The sequence below is a fragment of the Podarcis tiliguerta genome (genome assembly GCF_965153285.1).
Source record: "Podarcis tiliguerta genome assembly, chromosome: 17".
Classification (NCBI taxonomy): Eukaryota; Metazoa; Chordata; class Lepidosauria; order Squamata; family Lacertidae; genus Podarcis; species Podarcis tiliguerta.
The window spans coordinates 38,941,953-38,960,271 of NC_139550.1; the positions used below are offsets into that span (position 1 = coordinate 38,941,953).

Consider the following 18,319-nt stretch of genomic DNA (forward strand, 5'->3'; position numbering starts at 1 on the left):
GCTAATGCAATTGATTTCAATAGGCCTACTCTGAGTTTGATTTAGATGCCACCCATTGCAGTGGACACACACACACCACCAGCATTCTAGGGCAAATTTATTTTCACACATCTTTGCACACATTATTTGGTTGAGCAAATGCATCATTGAATTTGAAGAATTGTGATCTTGGAAGGCTAGTTGTGCTTTGGTTTCAGAAAGTGCAAGTTAGGCGGGTTCACATTTAAATCCTGAGCAAACCTAATTTCTTCCCTCCCTCCCCAGTGAAAGAGTCAAGTATGGCTGCTTGCTCTCTGCCTGGCAAGTGAGCAGGTATCACAACATTGAGCAGCAACAGCTAATGATAATAGCAGTGAAGAGTTAGACTCAGTGAAGGAGGTGACCCATGGAGAATGTATTGCCTGAGAGCCCTCCAAAGCCTCACCAGAGAAATTTATGAGACAAGAAGTTGCATTTGTAAACATGGACACTCGAAGAAGAAATAAGCCAGGGGTGGGGAATTTGTGTCCCTCCAGATGTTCTTGGACTCCAGCTCCCATCTGCCTCAATCAGCATGGAAACTGGAGAGGGAGGATTGGAGTTCTTGACAAACAGCTTCTGATGGGCCTGTTCCCACAGCCCTGAGGTAAACTCATGCCCACAGAAGCTAGTGCCTCTTTTTAAAAAAGTTTAAGCATTCTGAGTCTGTGCTGGTACATGGGCATATTAAAAGGCAACTCTTAAAAACACAAAGCCAAAAGATGACACTAATGTTAGCATTTATCTGTGAAAAGCTCCATGCTGCCCGTTCTTCACCAATGACTTCGGACTCCAAACTGTCAAGTATGTAGTGCTTTGAACTTTACAATGCAAAGATCCTTAATATCAACAGGAAAACCCTATCGTGAACCACCTTCCACTCCAAGCATCCACAAAATACAGGCTTACATCCTTTAGGAGTTTAGTTGACTTTGCTTCCAAAAAGCTTTCTCAGGGCTTCCTTCATCTTGTCATTTCTCAGAGTGTAGATGAAGGGATTCAGCATGGGTGTAACCACTGTATACATGATGGCAGCCAGTGTGTCCTTCTCGGCTGAGAAGCTGGATGAGGGCTGGAAGTAGACCAGATGACAGTGCCACCACCACAGGGTCACCACAGCCAGGTGGGACCCACAGGTGGAGAAGGCTTTCCACTTTCCTTCAGCTGGTGGAATTTTCAACACAGCCATCAGGATACATGCATAGGAGAGGGCAATGAACAACAGAACTCCACTGACCACCACAGCACCTTCTGTGTGAACTAGCAGGATGTTCACGTCTGTGTTAGAACAAGAGATCTTGAGCAACGGGAAGATGTCACAGAAGAAGTGAAGCACCCAATTGGAGGCACAGAAGGAGAGGCTGGACATCAGGAAGGTGTGCAAGAGAGCATGGAGGTGAGAGACCAGCCAAGAGACAGCTACGAGGATCAGGCAGACCCGGCTGCTCATGACTGTGGCATAATGCAGAGGCCGGCAGATGGCCACATAGCGCTCCAATGCCATGGATGCCAAGAGAAAGTTGTTGAACGTTCCAAAAGCAAGGAAAAAGTGCATCTGTGTGAAGCACCCACCATGTGAGATCTTCCTCACTTTGCAGAATGTGCCAGCCAACAACTTGGGCACAATGGTGGTTGTGAAATAGATGTCTGCCAGTGAGAGGTTGCTGAGGAAGAAGTACATGGGGGTATGGAGGAGACGGTCATCCAGGCTTATAGCCAAGACAGTGGTAAGATTTCCAGTCATTGTGGTGATGTACATGATCAATAAGAGGGCAAATAATAGTCCATTCCAGTCCTGCTGGCTTGAGATGCCAAGCAGGATGAATTCAGAAGCAGTGATCTTGTTGTCTTACTTCATCCTTTTAGAACATCTGTAGGATGCAGAATAAATTACATTTAAGCCATTCTACCAAGATCAGCATAATTGCTGCAGCCTGTATAAGGGTTTTGATGCCACTTTGGCCATGTGTGGCCTGGGTGGGAAGCATATTTAAATTCAAGGGATGGCAATGCATAAATATAAATATAAATATAAATATAAATATAAATAATATAAATAAGTTGGTGTGCAAACATGAGCCTTGTGCTTGGCAGATAGACAGAAGATGCTGGCTGAAGTGGCAGTTGGGCTGCTCGTTTTGACTAATAAGCAGGGTAAAGGCTGTCTAGAACACCAGAGCCACGGCAAAGAAAGATACAGAAGACAAGGAGAATTTTTGATCCAGTTCCTTCTGTTTAACTGCTCCTACACTCTTTCTTAGGGACGTGGGTGGCGCTGTGGGTTAAACCACAGAGCCTAGGGCTTGCCCATGACGGGGTGAGCTCCCGTTGTTCAGTCCCTGCTCCTGCCAACCTAGCAGTTCGAAAGCACGTCAAAGTGCAAGTAGATAAATAGGTACCCCTCTGGTGGACAGGTAAACGGCATTTCCATGCGCTCTGGTTTGCCAGAAGCGGCTTAGTCATGCTGGCCACATGACCCGGAAGCTTTATGCTGGCTCCCTTGGCCTATAGAGCGAGATGGGGCGCTGCAACCCCGGAGTCGTCTGTGACTGGACCTAATGGTCAGGGGTCCCTTTACCTTACACTCTTTCTTATTGGTTCTTTGGGATCTGGGATACAATTATGATGTAGAAGTTAACTTATTATAATTGTGAAATGAAAACTATCTTGTATAATAAGAGATTTGTTGAAAAAATAGCTAGTTTTATTTCTGACTGGATGTTGGGGGAAAGGACGACTTTTCCTTAAACTACCTAGAATAATGTCTCTTGATTTAATGCACTATGCACTTATTTTGTTTTGTATTCATGAGTGTGCATGTGCTTGTAATTTGAACTGTAGTATTGAGGGGAAAACATGAAATCTCACTTTCAGCCAAGGCAAGAAAGTTCCCAGGAGACTGCCTGATCACCTTTAAGGATAGGGAGATGAGAAACCAGATTCTCCAAAAGAATAGAGAGAAGAGACTAAATATCAAAGGAAATTACATAATTATTTTTAAAGACATCCCGATCAGCCTTCTTAAACGGAGAGACCCATATAAACCGACAGTACAGATCCTAAAAAAGAATAACATAGAATTCAGATGGGAATACCCGGAAGGGATCTCCTTTGTCTACAAAAGTAAAAGACATAGACTTACGAGCCTGGAAGAATTAGGGAAATTCTTGAGAAAATACAAAGAGCTACGAAGTGAGGACGAAGAAGCAAGAGGAGTGGAACCAGGAATGGAGGCTGGAGGAGTAGTGGATCCGGAGGAGATAGAAAAAGAAAAAAAGAAAGAGGAAGAAGAAAAAGAAGAAGAGGTAGACGGATTATAAAATTTATAACAAAGAATTCAAAATGGCTAAAATGGAGTTGAATTTATGGACTTGGAACATCAATGGGATTAACGATAAAAAAACGGAATAAAATTGAACAACATTTAAAAAAGAAAAATTTGGATATTATCTGTCTACAAGAAACTCATGTGGCGAGAAGGCATAAAAAAATTCTAATCAATAAAAGACTGGGAAATGAATTTATATCTTCAGATCATAGAATCATAGAGTTGGAAGAGACCACAAGGGCCATCGAGTCCAACCCCCTGCCAAGCAGATAAGAGTAAAAAGAGAGGGGTAGTTTTGTACATCAGGAAAAATATTGAAGCTCAACGAATTTTTAAAGATGAAGAAGGCAGAGTTATGGCAGTTCAAATAAAGTGGCAAGGAGAAAAAATAATAATTGTCGGGATCTATGCACCAAACGGAAATAAGACAGACTTTTACAAAAATTTAGAAGAAAAACTGTTCGAACATATGGATCAGAAAATCATAATAATGGGAGACCTGAATGGAGTGGTGTCAATGGAAATGGACAGATTGAAAACAACTGGGGTGAGCAAAGATGGGAAATTACCTAAGACTTTCTTTTCGATGATAAAGAACTGCAATTTGATTGATATTTGGAGACTTAGACACCCACTGGAGAAACAATTTACGTTCTACTCAGAACCAAATCAATCTCTGTCAAGAATAGATCAAATTTGGGTCTCAAATGAACTAACTCCAAGAATCTCGGAAGTTGAAATTCAACCAAGAGTGATTTCGGATCATAGTGCAATAAAATTTGAACTAAAGGGCTTTGAAGAAAGAACGTATAGATGGAGAATGAACGACTACCTTTTGGATGATCAGAAAGTAGTAGAAAATGCTCAAAAGTATCTGTTGGAGTATTTTTTGAATAATTGCAATAAGGGAACAAAAATGAACATGGTATGGGACGCCAGTAAAGCAGTGATGAGAGGATTTTTTATCTAGCAGAATGCTTTGAAAAATAAAAATAGAGAGAAGAATAAGAAGGAAATACTAAAACAGATAATGGAGAACGAACAAAAATAGATAAAGAAACCAAATAATGAGAAGATAAGACAGAGTATAAAGACCCTACAAACACAATTTGCAATGATAACAAATAAGGAAGTAGAAGGGAATATAAAAAGAATGAGACAAAGAAATTTTGAATTTGCGAATAAATCAGGAAAATGACTGGCGTGGCAGATTAAGAAAAGAAAGGAACAGAACACAGTAAATAAAATTATCACTGAAACCTGGTGGGATAAGTCCCACGATTGGAATGGAGGGATACAATCTATTTCAGAGAAACAGACCAGGCAAGAAAGGAGGAGGAGTGGCATTATATGTCAGGGATGTGTATACCTGTGAAGAGATCCAAGATTTAGAACCTCAAAGCCAAAGTGAGAGCATTTGGGTCAAAATTAAGGGAGAGAAGAATAACAGAGACCTCATTGTGGGAGTTTACTATAGATCCCCAAGCCAAACGGAGGACATAGATGATGCCTTCCTGGAACAGATGGCCAAGCAAGCAAAAGGAAGGGAGATAGTAGTAATGGGGGACTTCAATTACCCGGATATTTGTTGGATGTCAAACTCAGCCAAGAGCATAAGGTCAAACAGATTCCTCACTGGCCTTGCAGACAACTTCATTGTCCAGAAAGTGGGAGAAGCAACAAGAGGAACAGCCATTTTAGATCTGGTCCTAACCAATGTTGATGACCTGGTTAGTGGGGTAGAAGTGGAAGGATCATTAGGCGCGAGTGATCATGCTCGTCTGAAGTTTACTATACAGCGGAAAGGAGCAGCCAAGCATACTAGGACTCAATTTCTTGACTTTAAGAAAGCCGACTTCATAAAACTTAGGGAAGTGCTGGGTGAGATCCCATGGACAGTAATACTAAAAGGAAAGGGAGTTCATGATGGCTGGGAGTTTGTTAAGAGGGAGATAGTAAAAGCACAACTTCAGGCAATACCAATGAGATGGAAACACAGAAGGTGCCTAAAGAAGCCAGGGTGGCTATCTAAAGAACTTTTAACTGAGTTAAGATTTAAAAAGGATGTGTACAAAAAATGGAAAAGGGGGGAAACCACCAAAGAGGAATTCAAACAAATAGCCAGCACGTGTAGACACAAAGTCAGAAAAGCTAAAGCACAGAATGAACTCAGGCTTGCTAGAGAGGTTAAAAGCAACAAAAAAGGCTTTTATGGGTATGTTCGTAGCAAAAGGAAGAACAAAGAAACAGTGGGGTCACTCAGAGGAGAAGATGGTGAAATGCAAACAGGGGACACAGAAAAGGCTGAACTCCTCAATGCCTTCTTTGCCTCAGTCTTCTCCGATAAAGTAAACAATGCCCGACCTGAAGAATTTGGAGCAAATGATTCAGCAGAGGAAACACAGCCCAGAATAACTATGGAGATAGTACAAGAATACTTGGCTAGTTTAGATGTATTCAGGTCTCCAGGGCCAGATGAACTGCATCCAAGGGTATTAAAAGAACTGGCAGATGTGATCTCAGAACCACTGGCAATCATCTTTGAGAATTCCTGGAGAACAGGCGAAGTCCCGGCAGACTGGAGGAGGGCAAATGTTGTCCCTATTTTCAAAAAGGGGAAAAAAGAGGACCCAAATAATTATCGCCCAGTCAGTCTGACATCAATACCAGGGAAGATTCTGGAGCATATCATTAAGCAAACCGTCTGTGAGCACCTAGAAAGGAATGCTGTGATCACCAATAGTCAGCATGGATTTCTAAAAAATAAGTCATGTCAGACTAACCTGATCTTGTTTTTTGACAAAATTACAAGCCTGGTAGATGAAGGGAACGCAGTGGATGTAGCCTACCTTGATTTCAGCAAGGCATTTGACAAGGTGCCCCATGATATTCTTGTAAAGAAGCTGGTAAAATGCGGTCTTGACTATGCTACCACTCAGTGGATTTGTAACTGGCTGACTGACCGAACCCAAAGGGTGCTCATCAATGGTTCCTCTTCATCCTGGAGAAGAGTGACTAGTGGGGTGCCACAGGGTTCTGTCTTGGGCCCGGTCTTATTCAACATCTTTATCAACGACTTGGATGATGGACTCAAGGGCATCCTGATCAAATTTGCAGATGACACCAAACTGGGAGGGGTGGCTGACACCCCAGAGGACAGGATCACACTTCAAAATGACCTTGACAGATTAGAGAACTGGGCGAAAACAAACAAGATGAATTTTAACAGGGAGAAATGTAAAGTATTGCACTTGGGCAAAAAAAATGAGAGGCACAAATACAAGATGGGTGACACCTGGCTTGAGAGCAGTACATGTGAAAAGGATCTAGGCGTCTTGGTTGACCACAAACTTGACATGAGCCAACAGTGTGACGCGGCAGCTAAAAAAGCCAATGCAATTCTGGGCTGCATCAATAGGAGTATAGCATCTAGATCAAGGGAAGTAATAGTGCCACTGTATTCTGCTCTGGTCAGACCTCACCTGGAGTACTGTGTCCAGTTCTGGGCACCACAGTTCAAGAAGGACACTGACAAACTGGAACGTGTCCAGAGGAGGGCAACCAAAATGCTCAAAGGCCTGGAAACGATGCCTTATGAGGAACGGCTAAGGGAGCTGGGCATGTTTAGCCTGGAGAAGAGGAGGTTAAGGGGGGATATGATAGCCATGTTCAAATATATAAAAGGATGTCACATAGAGGAGGGAGAAAGGTTGTTTTCTGCTGCTCCAGAGAAGCGGACACGGAGCAATGGATCCAAACTACAAGAAAGAAGATTCCACCTAAACATTAGGAAGAACTTCCTGACAGTAAGAGCTGTTCGACAGTGGAATGTGCTGCCAAGGAGTGTGGTGGAGTCTTCTTCTTTGGAGGTCTTTAAGCAGAGGCTTGACAACCATATGTCAGGAGTGCTCTGATGGTGTTTCCTGCTTGGCAGGGGGTTGGACTCGATGGCCCTTGTGGGCTCTTCCAACTCTATGATTCTATGATTCTATGATCATTGACGTCCCAGAAGTAGAAAACCCGAAATAAATTAGAAAAGGATTCTTGGACTTCTATAGTCAATTGTACAAAAGCAAGAAAAAGAATAATATGAGAAAGATAGACAGATTTTTAAAGGAAAAAGAAGTGCAGAAGATCCCGACGGAGAAAAAAGATTTTTTGAACGCCCCAATTGAAACTGAAGAAATAAAAGAGGTAATAAAGGAACTGAAAAAAGGAAAAGCCCCAGGACCACATGGATTTACAGCTAGATATTATAAGGAAATGAGACGCATCCTACTTGTACCATTGAAAGAAGTTATAAATAACATCTTAAAGAACAGTGAAATCCCGGAAACATGGAAAGAAGCCTTTATCATATTTATCCCAAAACAAGATGCAGATTTGACGCAGGTCAAAAATTATAGGCCTATTTCGTTGTTGAATACTGATTATAAAATTTTCGCGAGTATATTAGCAAAGAGAATGAAAAAAGTACTGCAAGAATTTATACATAAGGATCAAGCGGGTTTTCTTCCTGGCAGACAGATGAAAGATAACATAAGAAACATAATAAATATATTGGAATATCTGAATGCCAGGAATGAAAAACAAGCTATCTTAATTTTTGTAGATGCTGAAAAGGCCTTTGACAACATATCATGGAACTTTATGCTAAAAAATTTAGAGTATATGGAAGTGGGTAAGGAATTTTATAATGGGATAAAGGCAATATACAGTGGTGCCCCGCAAGACGAATGCCTCGCAAGATGGAAAACCCACTAGACGAAAGGGTTTTCCGTTTTCAGAGGTGCTTCGCAGGAGGAATTTCTCTACTTGCTTGCTTCGCAAGACGAAAATGTCTTGCGATTCTTGAGATTTTTTTCCGCTCCCCACCCCCTTTTTCTAAGGCGCTAAGCTGCTAGTAGCCTTTTAGCAGCTAATCTGCTAATCCCTTAAGCCTTTAATAGCCGCTAATAGCCGCTAATAGCCGGTAAACCGCTAATAGCGCTAATAGTGCTAATCTGCTAATAGGGTTGCTTCGCAAGACGAAAAAACCGCTAGACGAAGAGACTCGCGGAACGGATTAATTTCGTCTTGCGAGGCACCACTGTATACAGAACAAGAAAGCGAAGTTGATAGTAAACAACTACACTACAGAAGATATTAAAATAACCAAGGGTACAAGGCAGGGATGCCCATTGTCACCATTATTATTCATTATGGTGCTGGAAGTTTTGTTAAAATCATTAAGAAAAAATGAAGATATAAAAGGGGTGTCTATAGGGAAAAATGAATACAAAGTTAAAGCATTCACGGATGACCTGGTAATGATGGTAGAAGAACCAGTGGAAAGTGTCAGAAGAATCTTAGAAGAAATAGAGCAATTTGGTCGAGTTGCAGGATTCTATCTCAACAAAAAAAGGACAAAAATTATTGCTAAAAACATGAATCAAGAATTAATTGAGGAAATACAACAAAGGACAGAGATAGAAGTGGTGAACAAAGTGAATTATTTAGGAATATGGTTAACCCCCAAGAACATTGATTTGTTTCAAAACAACTATTTACCTGTGTGGAACCAAATAAAAAGGGATTTGGAGGTGTGGGGAAGACTGAAACTGTCCTTTTGGGGGAGAATATCTACGATAAAAATGAGTGTGCTGCCAAAGATGCTATTCCTTTTCCAATCATTGCCGATAATCAAGGGGGCATCAATTTTTAAAGAATGGCAAAAAATAATTTCAAGATATATCTGGCAGGGCAAGAGGCCAAGGATTCAGTTTAAGTTATTAACAGATGCGAAAGAAAGAGGTGGCTTCGCCCTGCCAGACTTGAAATTATATTACGAAGCATCATGCCTCTGTTGGATAAAGGAATGGATTAAATTAGAGAATGGAGAGTTGTTAGATTTAGAAGGATTTGATAACAGATTTGGTTGGCATGCATATTTATGGTATGAAAAGAAAAAAATTCACAAAGGTTTCGAAAACCACATCTTTCGAAGATCATTGATAGAGGTGTGGGAGAGGTACAAAAATTTGTTGGAACCTAGACTCCCCCACTGGCTTTCGCCATTAGAAGTGATGAGCGTGAAAAAAATCAATATGAGGGGGAGGTGGATAACATATGGAGAAGTGGTAATAAGAGAGGGGGGGAAATGGAAAATGAAAACTTATGAAGAGGTGAAAGAATTTGTTTATGACTGGTTACATTACTATCAGATTAATGAAATGTTTAAAAAAGATTGTAAAATGTGTGGGTATGAAGGCAAAGAATCAAAATTTCAAGCGGAGGTATTGAATAATGAGTATAAAAATCTGTCCAAAATGTATAAAATGTTGCTGGAGTGGCATACAAAAGATGAAGAGGTAAAATCAGTAATGATACATTGGGCAAGAGATTTCGGTTATAATATACAATATGACGACTGGATGAAATTATGGAATGAAAGGTTAAAATTTACGGCATGTACTGCGTTGAAAGAAAATGCAATGAAAATGGTTTACAGATGGTATATAACGCCAGTTAAACTGGCTAAAATGTACAAAACATGAAATAAGTGTTGGAAATGTAATGAAAAAGAAGGTACTTTCTATCATATGTGGTGGGAGTGTAAAAGGGTGAAAGGCTTCTGGGAAATGATATACAATGAATTGAAAAAGATGTTAAAATATACGTTTGTGAAAAAACCAGAGGCCTTCCTATTAGGAATGGTAGGAAACGAAATTAATAAGAGAGACTGTAAACTGTTTCAATACGCAGTGACTGCTGCAAGGATACTTCTGGAAGCAGGAAGAAATTCCAACAGTGGAAGAATGGAGAAGGAAATTGACTGAATATGCAGAATTGGATAAATTGACTGGGAAGATTCGATATCAGAAAGACCAAAAGTTTATCGAGGACTGGGGGAGATTTACAGAATATCTGAAAAACATATGTGATGTATAGACAACGCTTGTTGGTTTTGAAGAGACTCTGTGAGTTAGTAAGAAATATTGCAAAAAAGAGAGTAAGAGGAAAAGGAGTTCTAAAAGGCAATATTATGTTTAGAAATGCATTAACAAATAGAATTTTTACGAAAGATTGACAGAGAAACTGAGGGAAGTCGAAAACTAAAGAATGAGTGTTAAATAATGTGTTGACTGTATAAAATTGTTTGGAAAATGAATAAAAATTATTTTTTTAAAAAAGCAAATACTGGAATACATCTGTAAAGCAGAAGCTTTGAGATGCACAGCAAAAGAATGGGCAGCTAGGCTCAAACTGCTAAGTTAAATGCTGTGTGCTTTCTTCACACAATTTAGACAAAAATGGATCATGCGTTTTCCCAATTAGCTTCATTAATATCTATACCTATATCAGTTCCACATTGTCAGGGACTAGGTGGATGACGATGAGGGGTGAGATGCTTCAGAGGAAGAAGGCTCAGAGCCCAGGGATTGGTGGTGGGACACTGAGGAGAGATCAGAGGGAGAATGGGGGGTGGGATGGTTGGATGCTGAAGAGGCAACAGGCTTTAGTGAGCAAGGAAAGCCTCTTGCAGGGAGCAGTTCAGACTCAGACATTGAAGCAGAGGAGGCAGGACCAGAAGCTGCAGAATCATGGAATCATGGAGCTGTGGAGTTGCAAGGCACCCTCAGGATCATCTAGTCCAACCCCTGCAATGCAGGAATATGCAGCTGTCCCAGATGAGGATCAAACCTTGGCATTATCAGCCAACTCTAACCAGCTGCTCTGGTGTAGTGATCAGATGGGATTACTTTGAGGAATTATAAAATATGCATCAAGCCATTGTGTCCACAATGAAAGCATTGCGTTGACTGGGTTTGATTCATTGACAATAATTTCTGATCAAATCCCACAAGGCTCTGCCTCTCTGGCCATTTTCTCTACTGTCCTATTTCTCTGCCTGACAGGCACATATCAGCATTCCAGAACCCAGGCATCCTCAGTACATAAAGAGAGTAGGTTACTTTGATGTAGTTCAATCTTTAGATAGATCTCTGGGCCAGGAAGAGAGTTCACAAAGAGATGGTAAATACTACCCATCCTTCCTTCCTTTACTGCTTGTTTCTGACCTCCGGGTTTGCTGGATGCATTCCTCCTTTCTAGTCCTGTTTTATTTAATTTACTCCCAGATATATATGCATGCTCAGAGTAGTCTTTGTAGTTAACAGAATTTCTTCTGATCTGATCTGACTTTGTCCCATGTGGGGGTTTTGAAATGCTCACAGGAAATCTGATTGGTTCTTACAAACACTGTGTAAAAAGTTCTTTTGTGAATAAAATGACCTGGGCCAAGGGGTGGACAGGAATTATTATTATTGGCACCCCTCCCAGAGTCTTGCTGGTCGTGTGTATTCTATTAATCAGAGTCCAATCCTTCCATGCTTTGGGAACGCTACATCTGGTGTGACCTTTTTATGATAGTTGGGCACTTTCCTGGAAGGTGCTTTGCGATTGTTAAAAGGTCCTCCAGGAAGCAGTGGAGGAGGAGGAGAATGAAGCAGGGTGGGAAGTGCGATGGGGGAAGGAGTGGGTGGGTGGGTGAGTGAGTGAGCAACAGCAGCTGCGGGATGGTGGTGGGGAGAAAAAGAGGTGGCAGCACGGCATACCAGCGCAGGCCGTCTCAAAAAAAGCACTGCTCCTGCCTCTGTCACCTGTCTTGATAATATTTGGAAATGCTCCAACAGGCAAGAAGGGAAGATTCATTATCTTGGCCCTAATGCAGATATTAGAAGAAATATGCCCAGGTTAGAGGCCCCAAACTCCTATCCTGTTAGCAATCTATTTTCCAGAAACCAAAGAGATTCTCCATTAACAAATGCTCAAGATAGCCCAGGGTCTAGGGGTAATTATACGAAAAGCAAATCATGATAACTTTAGCTCTCCTTTAAGATACAATACCTGACTAGAAAACATCTGGAAAAGTCTTAACTTTCTTTCCTGAAAGCTGGGATTTTGGGATAATAAGAAAGCAGATAAGGATTTTATTTGTATGTTCCAGCAAATTGTTATAGTAAATTTGCAAGCAGAGTTTCTTTGCTCAAGCTGCTATCACTCTGGATTTGGCACACAGAAAGAACTGTCAATTAATAGGCAATCAGGGGTAAGAAACATGCGGCCCTCCAGATGTTGCTAGACTACAACTTCCATCATTTTAAAAAATCACTTTATTTGGTGGAAATTCTCAGTAATAATAATAATAATAATAATAATAATAATAATAATAATAGGAGAGCACAAATGGAGGCATGATAGACAGATATAAACTGCAATATTCACTAACTAACTTGGTTCCTGAACAAACTTCTAATGAGCTCCATTCCCTTCTATAATTAACCACACGGGGTTTTTCTTAAAGACAGTAGAAATCCTTGGAGAGTTGAGCCCCGAAGCATCTGGGGACGCAGATGAACACAGCATAGAAGGGAGGGAATTATCTGGATATCTTGGGTGCAATTTCCTAGACAGGGTTATCTAGTCTGGTTCCTGCATTGAGCAAAATGAACTGGATTTGCAGCTATTGTACCTTTGGATCAAAGGGGATGGCTAACTGCCTCCCCTTACTGCACCAAAGCAACTTGGCCAAATTCTCACCTAGCATAAATCAGACTTTGTCAAAAACTTTGGGGCAATAGCCCTTGCATCTGTTTAGAAAGGCAACTTTTGAAATTATCTCCAGGAGAAAATGTAAATGTATGAATAACATTGAATAAACACAGAACATAGCATTGCCTTAGCAATTAAGCTCCAATCCTATAACATGTTTACCTGAAGTCCCCTTGAACTCAGTGGGGCATTTGCACTGTTAAGTTATCTAAATGCAGCAATAAAAACACTGCTTTGGGCAGATCCACTCCATACACTTTCATTCAACACTTGGCTACACCCAAAAAAGTCTGTGGTCTGTAGTTTGTTAAGGGTGCTGGAAATTGTAGCTGTGTGGGGGGTAAACTACAGTTCCCATGAGTCTTCAGGGGACATAATGTGCTTTAATGTGATCACCTTACTCTGTGGCTCATCCCCTCAGGCCCACACATCAGGCAAGCAAGGAGAGGGGTTTGTGCCTGGAGAGAGGGGACGGAGGACTCCCCCTAGCTGGCCCAGCTGCAGCAAATTCCCCCAGTCTACCAACTTTCCCTCTCCACATGGTATCATCTAGCAGTTTAAGGTGGCAATCCAAATCCCTAGCTGGCAGCACAGGGTTGAATGGGATGGTGTAGCTGCCACCACACCCACAGCTCATGCCAGACAAGAGACCCAGATTGGTCCTGCTACTGTCATGGACGGATGGCAGCAGGGCTGACTCAGGATTCAGCCTGCCCTGTGTTGGCCCATTTCCCACTGCCAGTGCAGATGGGAATACCACTGCAGTAGCTTCCCTCTGGCTGCTTCTTGGATGGCTGCACTGGGGCAGGGGCATAGCCAGCTGCTCCGGCACTTGGAGCGGGGGGGGCGGGCAGGGCAATCCATCCCTGGGGGCGCTGTGGCGATCTGCACATGGGGGCATCGCATGGAGGTGCTGTGGCAATCTGCCCAGGGGAGCGGCGTGGCAATCCGCCCAGGGGGGCAGGGGGGCGAGCTGCCCACAGATTCCGCCTGGTGGGCGCAAGCCCCATGCTGCTGTTTCAGGCAGCACGGGGCCCAGAGCCACCGTGTCACTCCCAGGAGAGACGCGTGGCTTGGGCGCGCTGCAGCCCAGGCCCCACGGTAAGTGCCGACTCCCACAGTGTGCCATTTTGTCACCCCCCTCAAGGGCGACACCCGGGGTGGACCGCACCCACCACACACCCCTTCCCACGCCCCTGCACTGGGGTGCTCCTTCATGGTGAGGCCCACACATCAGGCAAGAGAGGCTTTTCTGAACTATTGAGCTGGGTCTCTGCTTGGTGTCACCTCAGGGAACTTCCAAGTTTTTAAAGAAGACTAAATAAATGCTTGTTCTCTTTCTCCCCCATGTGTTGGCCCCCAAGGGATCCGTGTCTCTGTCTGCTACAGAATCATAGCTCATGGGGATGCTGCTTGAGTGAGCTTTATGGTAGCTATAAATATAACCCCCCTTAATTTGTGCTTCTCATTGCTGCATATTAGAACACAACTTTGTTATTTGGCTTTTTATCCAGGTCTTTGTTGCTTTCTGCTGCTCCCAACTCCCTCTATGATGAAGCCATCTTTGGACAGCTGAGCACAGCTGGGCAAGTAACCTCCATGGAACATGGTCAGGGGTTTAAATATCCAGCTTTTGAGTTACTATACTTAGAATTCCTGCCGTATCTTTGTGTGTGAGAAAGGGGATCTTTGGAAACAGGATGAAGGATGGCAGCAGCACCATTCTTTTCCCCTTGGCCAGCATGAGATCCTTCTCAATTTACAATGAAATAAACTTCCACAACTCCTATGAAGCTACCTCTTGCTTTGAGCTGGCATGCAGCAGGAAAATTATGATTCAGACAGCCAGGAAGGGTTGGAGAGAGGATGGAGGGATTTCTTTCATTTTTCTCCCTCCCTACTCTGTTGTCTACTGATCAACCTGTCTGCAGGCTTATCCACCCTTACCTTTCTTCTGCTCTTTCCAGGCACAGTCTGTGCTTTAAAGCTCTGCATCTGAGCCCCTTTGTTTTGCTCCAGAAAGCCTAAATTAAGGTTTGCTCTGATTGAGCACTAAAGAGTGAGTTTTCAATGGGAAAACTCTGGAGCAAAAAAAGCAGGGTGCTTGGACACAAGAGTTTTAAAGTGCAGGTCTGTGCCTGGGAAGAGCAGGCCAACAGCAAAGTGTGGATAAGCCCGACCTTTAGGGTCCAGGGAGAAGGGGGTGGATACACAGATATATAAGCACCATTGATGTACTTGGGGCTTTAAGGAATAAGAGGTAAAAGAGCAAGGAAAAACAACAACAGGTGCCTGTTTCAAGGAAGAGAGGAGGCAGGGAAGTTAACATAGATGCAAATGTGGAACAAGAAGAATATAGGTGATGGTTACATGTATCTGGGTTCAGGGTAGATCTGGGTAATATGACACCCTGAGCAAAGAACACATTTGGAGCCCCCCCCCCATATTTCTCATTTTCACAATCATTCCTTTTGGTGCAGTTCTTCTTCTGGTTGCTGCTGCTGCTGCTGCTGTTTTGTGCCTCCTCAGCTTGGCGCCTGCACCACCCTAAACCCGGCACTGCTGAGTTTAGTTCCTGTAGAGCAGGTGTGGCAAATCTTTCCAGGGGTTGTATGCCAGTGGCGGGTTGCCCACCCCACACCCTCTCACACACACACACCCTTCCATGCACCAGCATGCAGGTCACACACAGGCACACACAGAGCCCAGCTCCTCCAGGTGAGCTGGACAGAGCCATAAGGAGGAGGTGTGATCATTCCTTGTCCAGTCCTCAAATGATCTTTTTTTCCTTTGCTGCTGCCAGCAGACTTGATGGGGGGAGCAGAAATATTTGCTTGGGTGGCCAGATTAGGCTCCCAAACTGAGGGCTAGCCACCACTGCTCTGCTTTAATGGTGTTCCCCAAACTTGGGTCCGATCTTCTTAAATCTCTCCTGTTTCAGGGAAGGTGTTGATGTAACCCTCAAGAGCAGTGTTTCCAAAACTTGGGCCTCCAGCTGTTTTTGGACTGTTTTTGGACAGGATCACACTTCAAAACGACCTTGACAGATTAGAGAACTGGGCCAAAACAAACAAGATGAATTTTAACAGGGAGAAATGTAAAGTATTGCACTTGGGCAAAAAAAATGAGAGGCACAAATACAAGATGGGTGACACCTGGCTTGAGAGCAGTACATGTGAAAAGGATCTAGGAGTCTTGGTTGACCACAAACTTGACATGAGCCAACAGTGTGACACGGCAGCTAAAAAAGCCAATGCAATTCTGGGCTGCATCAATAGGAGTATAGCATCTAGATCAAGGGAAGTAATAGTGCCACTGTATTCTGCTCTGGTCAGACCTCACCTGGAGTACTGTGTCCAGTTCTGGGCACCACAGTTCAAGAAGGACACTGACAAACTGGAACGTGTCCAGAGGAGGGCAACCAAAATGGTCAAAGGCCTGGAAACGATGCCTTATGAGGAACGGCTAAGGGAGCTGGGCATGTTTAGCCTGGAGAAGAGGAGGTTAAGGGGGGATATGATAGCCATGTTCAAATATATAAAAGGATGTCACATAGAGGAGGGAGAAAGGTTGTTTTCTGCTGCTCCAGAGAAGCGGACACGGAGCAATGGATCCAAACTACAAGAAAGAAGATTCCACCTAAACATTAGGAAGAACTTCCTGACAGTAAGAGCTGTTCGACAGTGGAATTTGCTGCCAAGGAGTGTGGTGGAGTCTCCTTCTTTGGAGGTTTTAAGCAGAGGCTTGACAACCATATGTCAGGAGTGCTCTGATGGTGTTTCCTGCTTGGCAGGGGGTTGGACTCGATGGCCCTTGTGGTCTCTTCCAACTCTATGATTCTATGATTCTATGATTCCCATCATTCCTAGCTAGCAGGACCAGTGGTCATAGAAGATGGGAATTGTAGTTCAAAAACAGCTGGAGGCCCAAGTTTTGGAAACACTGCTCTTGAGGGTTACATCAACACCTTCCATGAAACAGGAGAGATTTAAGAAGATTGGAAGGGAGAAAGAGAGGAAAGGTGTCAGAGTAAGTCTTAGTGGCTGGTGGGTCCTGATCTATGTTAACATCTCCAAATGTCACCTCTCCCTCCATTGAATAGTATTGAGCCTGAGCATGTCACACTCCAAGTGGCCCTGTCACCAAACTTAGGAAATAAAAAGACCAGGTGAAGTGGAGGGAAAAGACAGAGGAGGGGATTTGTTCTTTAAGGCCAGAATAAAGCATGAAGCTATAAACAAGCTTGTATGTCCAGGGTGGCACTGTGGGTTAAACCACAGAGCCTAGGACTTGCCGATCAGAAGGTTGGCAGTTCAAATCCCAGCGACGGGATGAGCTCCCGTTGCTCCGTCCCTTCTCCTGCCAACCTAGCAGTTCAAAAGCACGTCAAGTGCAAGTAGATAAATAGGTACCGCTCTGGCGGGAAGGTAAACGGTGTTTCCGTGCACTGCGCTGGTTCGCCAGAAGCGGCTTAGTCATGCTGGCCACATGACCCGGAAGCTGTACGCTGGCTCCCTTGGCCAATAAAGCAAGATGAGAGCTGCAACCCCAGAGTCGTCCAAGACTGGACCTAATGGTCAGGGGTCCGTTTACCTATGTCCAGCTGAGGCCAGGCTGAACTTCCCTTACTGGCATAGGAGCCAACTCCCAGAGGCCAAGGTCCTTCCCCCTGCATAAAATATTTGAGGGGTCCAAGCCCGTCTGCCCGCCATTGATGGGCATTGTCATTCAAATGGTGTGTGATTGATTAAGCTGGTTGGTGCTTAAGTCCCACCTCCCATATTTTATTCAAGTTGGCACCCCTGCTTACTGAGGTTGTTGCTTGAATAGTAATTGATGGTTTTCACTTCTTTGGCCAATGGATGTGGGACAGAGTGTCCTCCCCCCCCCCCCTTGTAATTATGATCCTAGGGAAAGTGACAATTGAAGTATGTGAAATCATAGATATTGCAACATACTTTTAAAAAGCAAGGTTCTACCCCTATATAATGCAGATATAGGAGGCAAAATTTACATGCCACAATCTGCAATAGTTTTATGAAATAATGAGCCTGCTCCTGCTTCCCGTTGCTCATAACCAATGCGATGGAATCACAGCTGTGATTTACATTTAGGGAAGCAGGGATATTCACAGACAGGGTTGGCACCAGCAGTTGGCATTCTGGGGTACCTGTCAAGGCCCACATCACAGCAGACGGCCTGCTGTTGATCTTCTGAGCCCCCTGACCCCACTGCTTTTTCTCCATGATGCAACTGCCTGCTCACCTGTCCTCTCTGACCCTGCAGGCTGTCAGCAGAGTGATGAGATGGAGTAGCCTCCTTTGCTTCCCTTGTGCTTTACGCTCTGGATAGTTGCACGGATTGAGCTGTGCAGGGAGA

The 18,319-nt window shown here is 43.5% G+C and overlaps 3 protein-coding genes across 3 annotated transcripts in view; 1 reads left to right on the forward strand and 2 right to left on the reverse strand.

Annotated features, from left to right (window-relative positions):
• SHFL (shiftless antiviral inhibitor of ribosomal frameshifting) overlaps window positions 1–18,319 on the forward strand; it is a 320,289-nt gene that overhangs the window by 96,889 nt on the left and 205,081 nt on the right. The window lies entirely within an intron of this gene.
• Window positions 1–18,319, reverse strand: part of LOC310668132 (intercellular adhesion molecule 2-like) — a 200,882-nt gene that overhangs the window by 93,975 nt on the left and 88,588 nt on the right. The gene's annotated exons all lie outside the window — the stretch shown is intronic.
• Window positions 941–18,186, reverse strand: LOC310667280 (olfactory receptor 1F1-like; the record flags this gene model as incomplete). Its single annotated transcript, XM_083419120.1, has 2 exons — window positions 941–1,866; window positions 18,111–18,186. 2 exons carry the CDS (start codon window positions 18,184–18,186, stop codon window positions 941–943), a joined length of 1,002 nt encoding a protein of 333 aa, XP_083275246.1.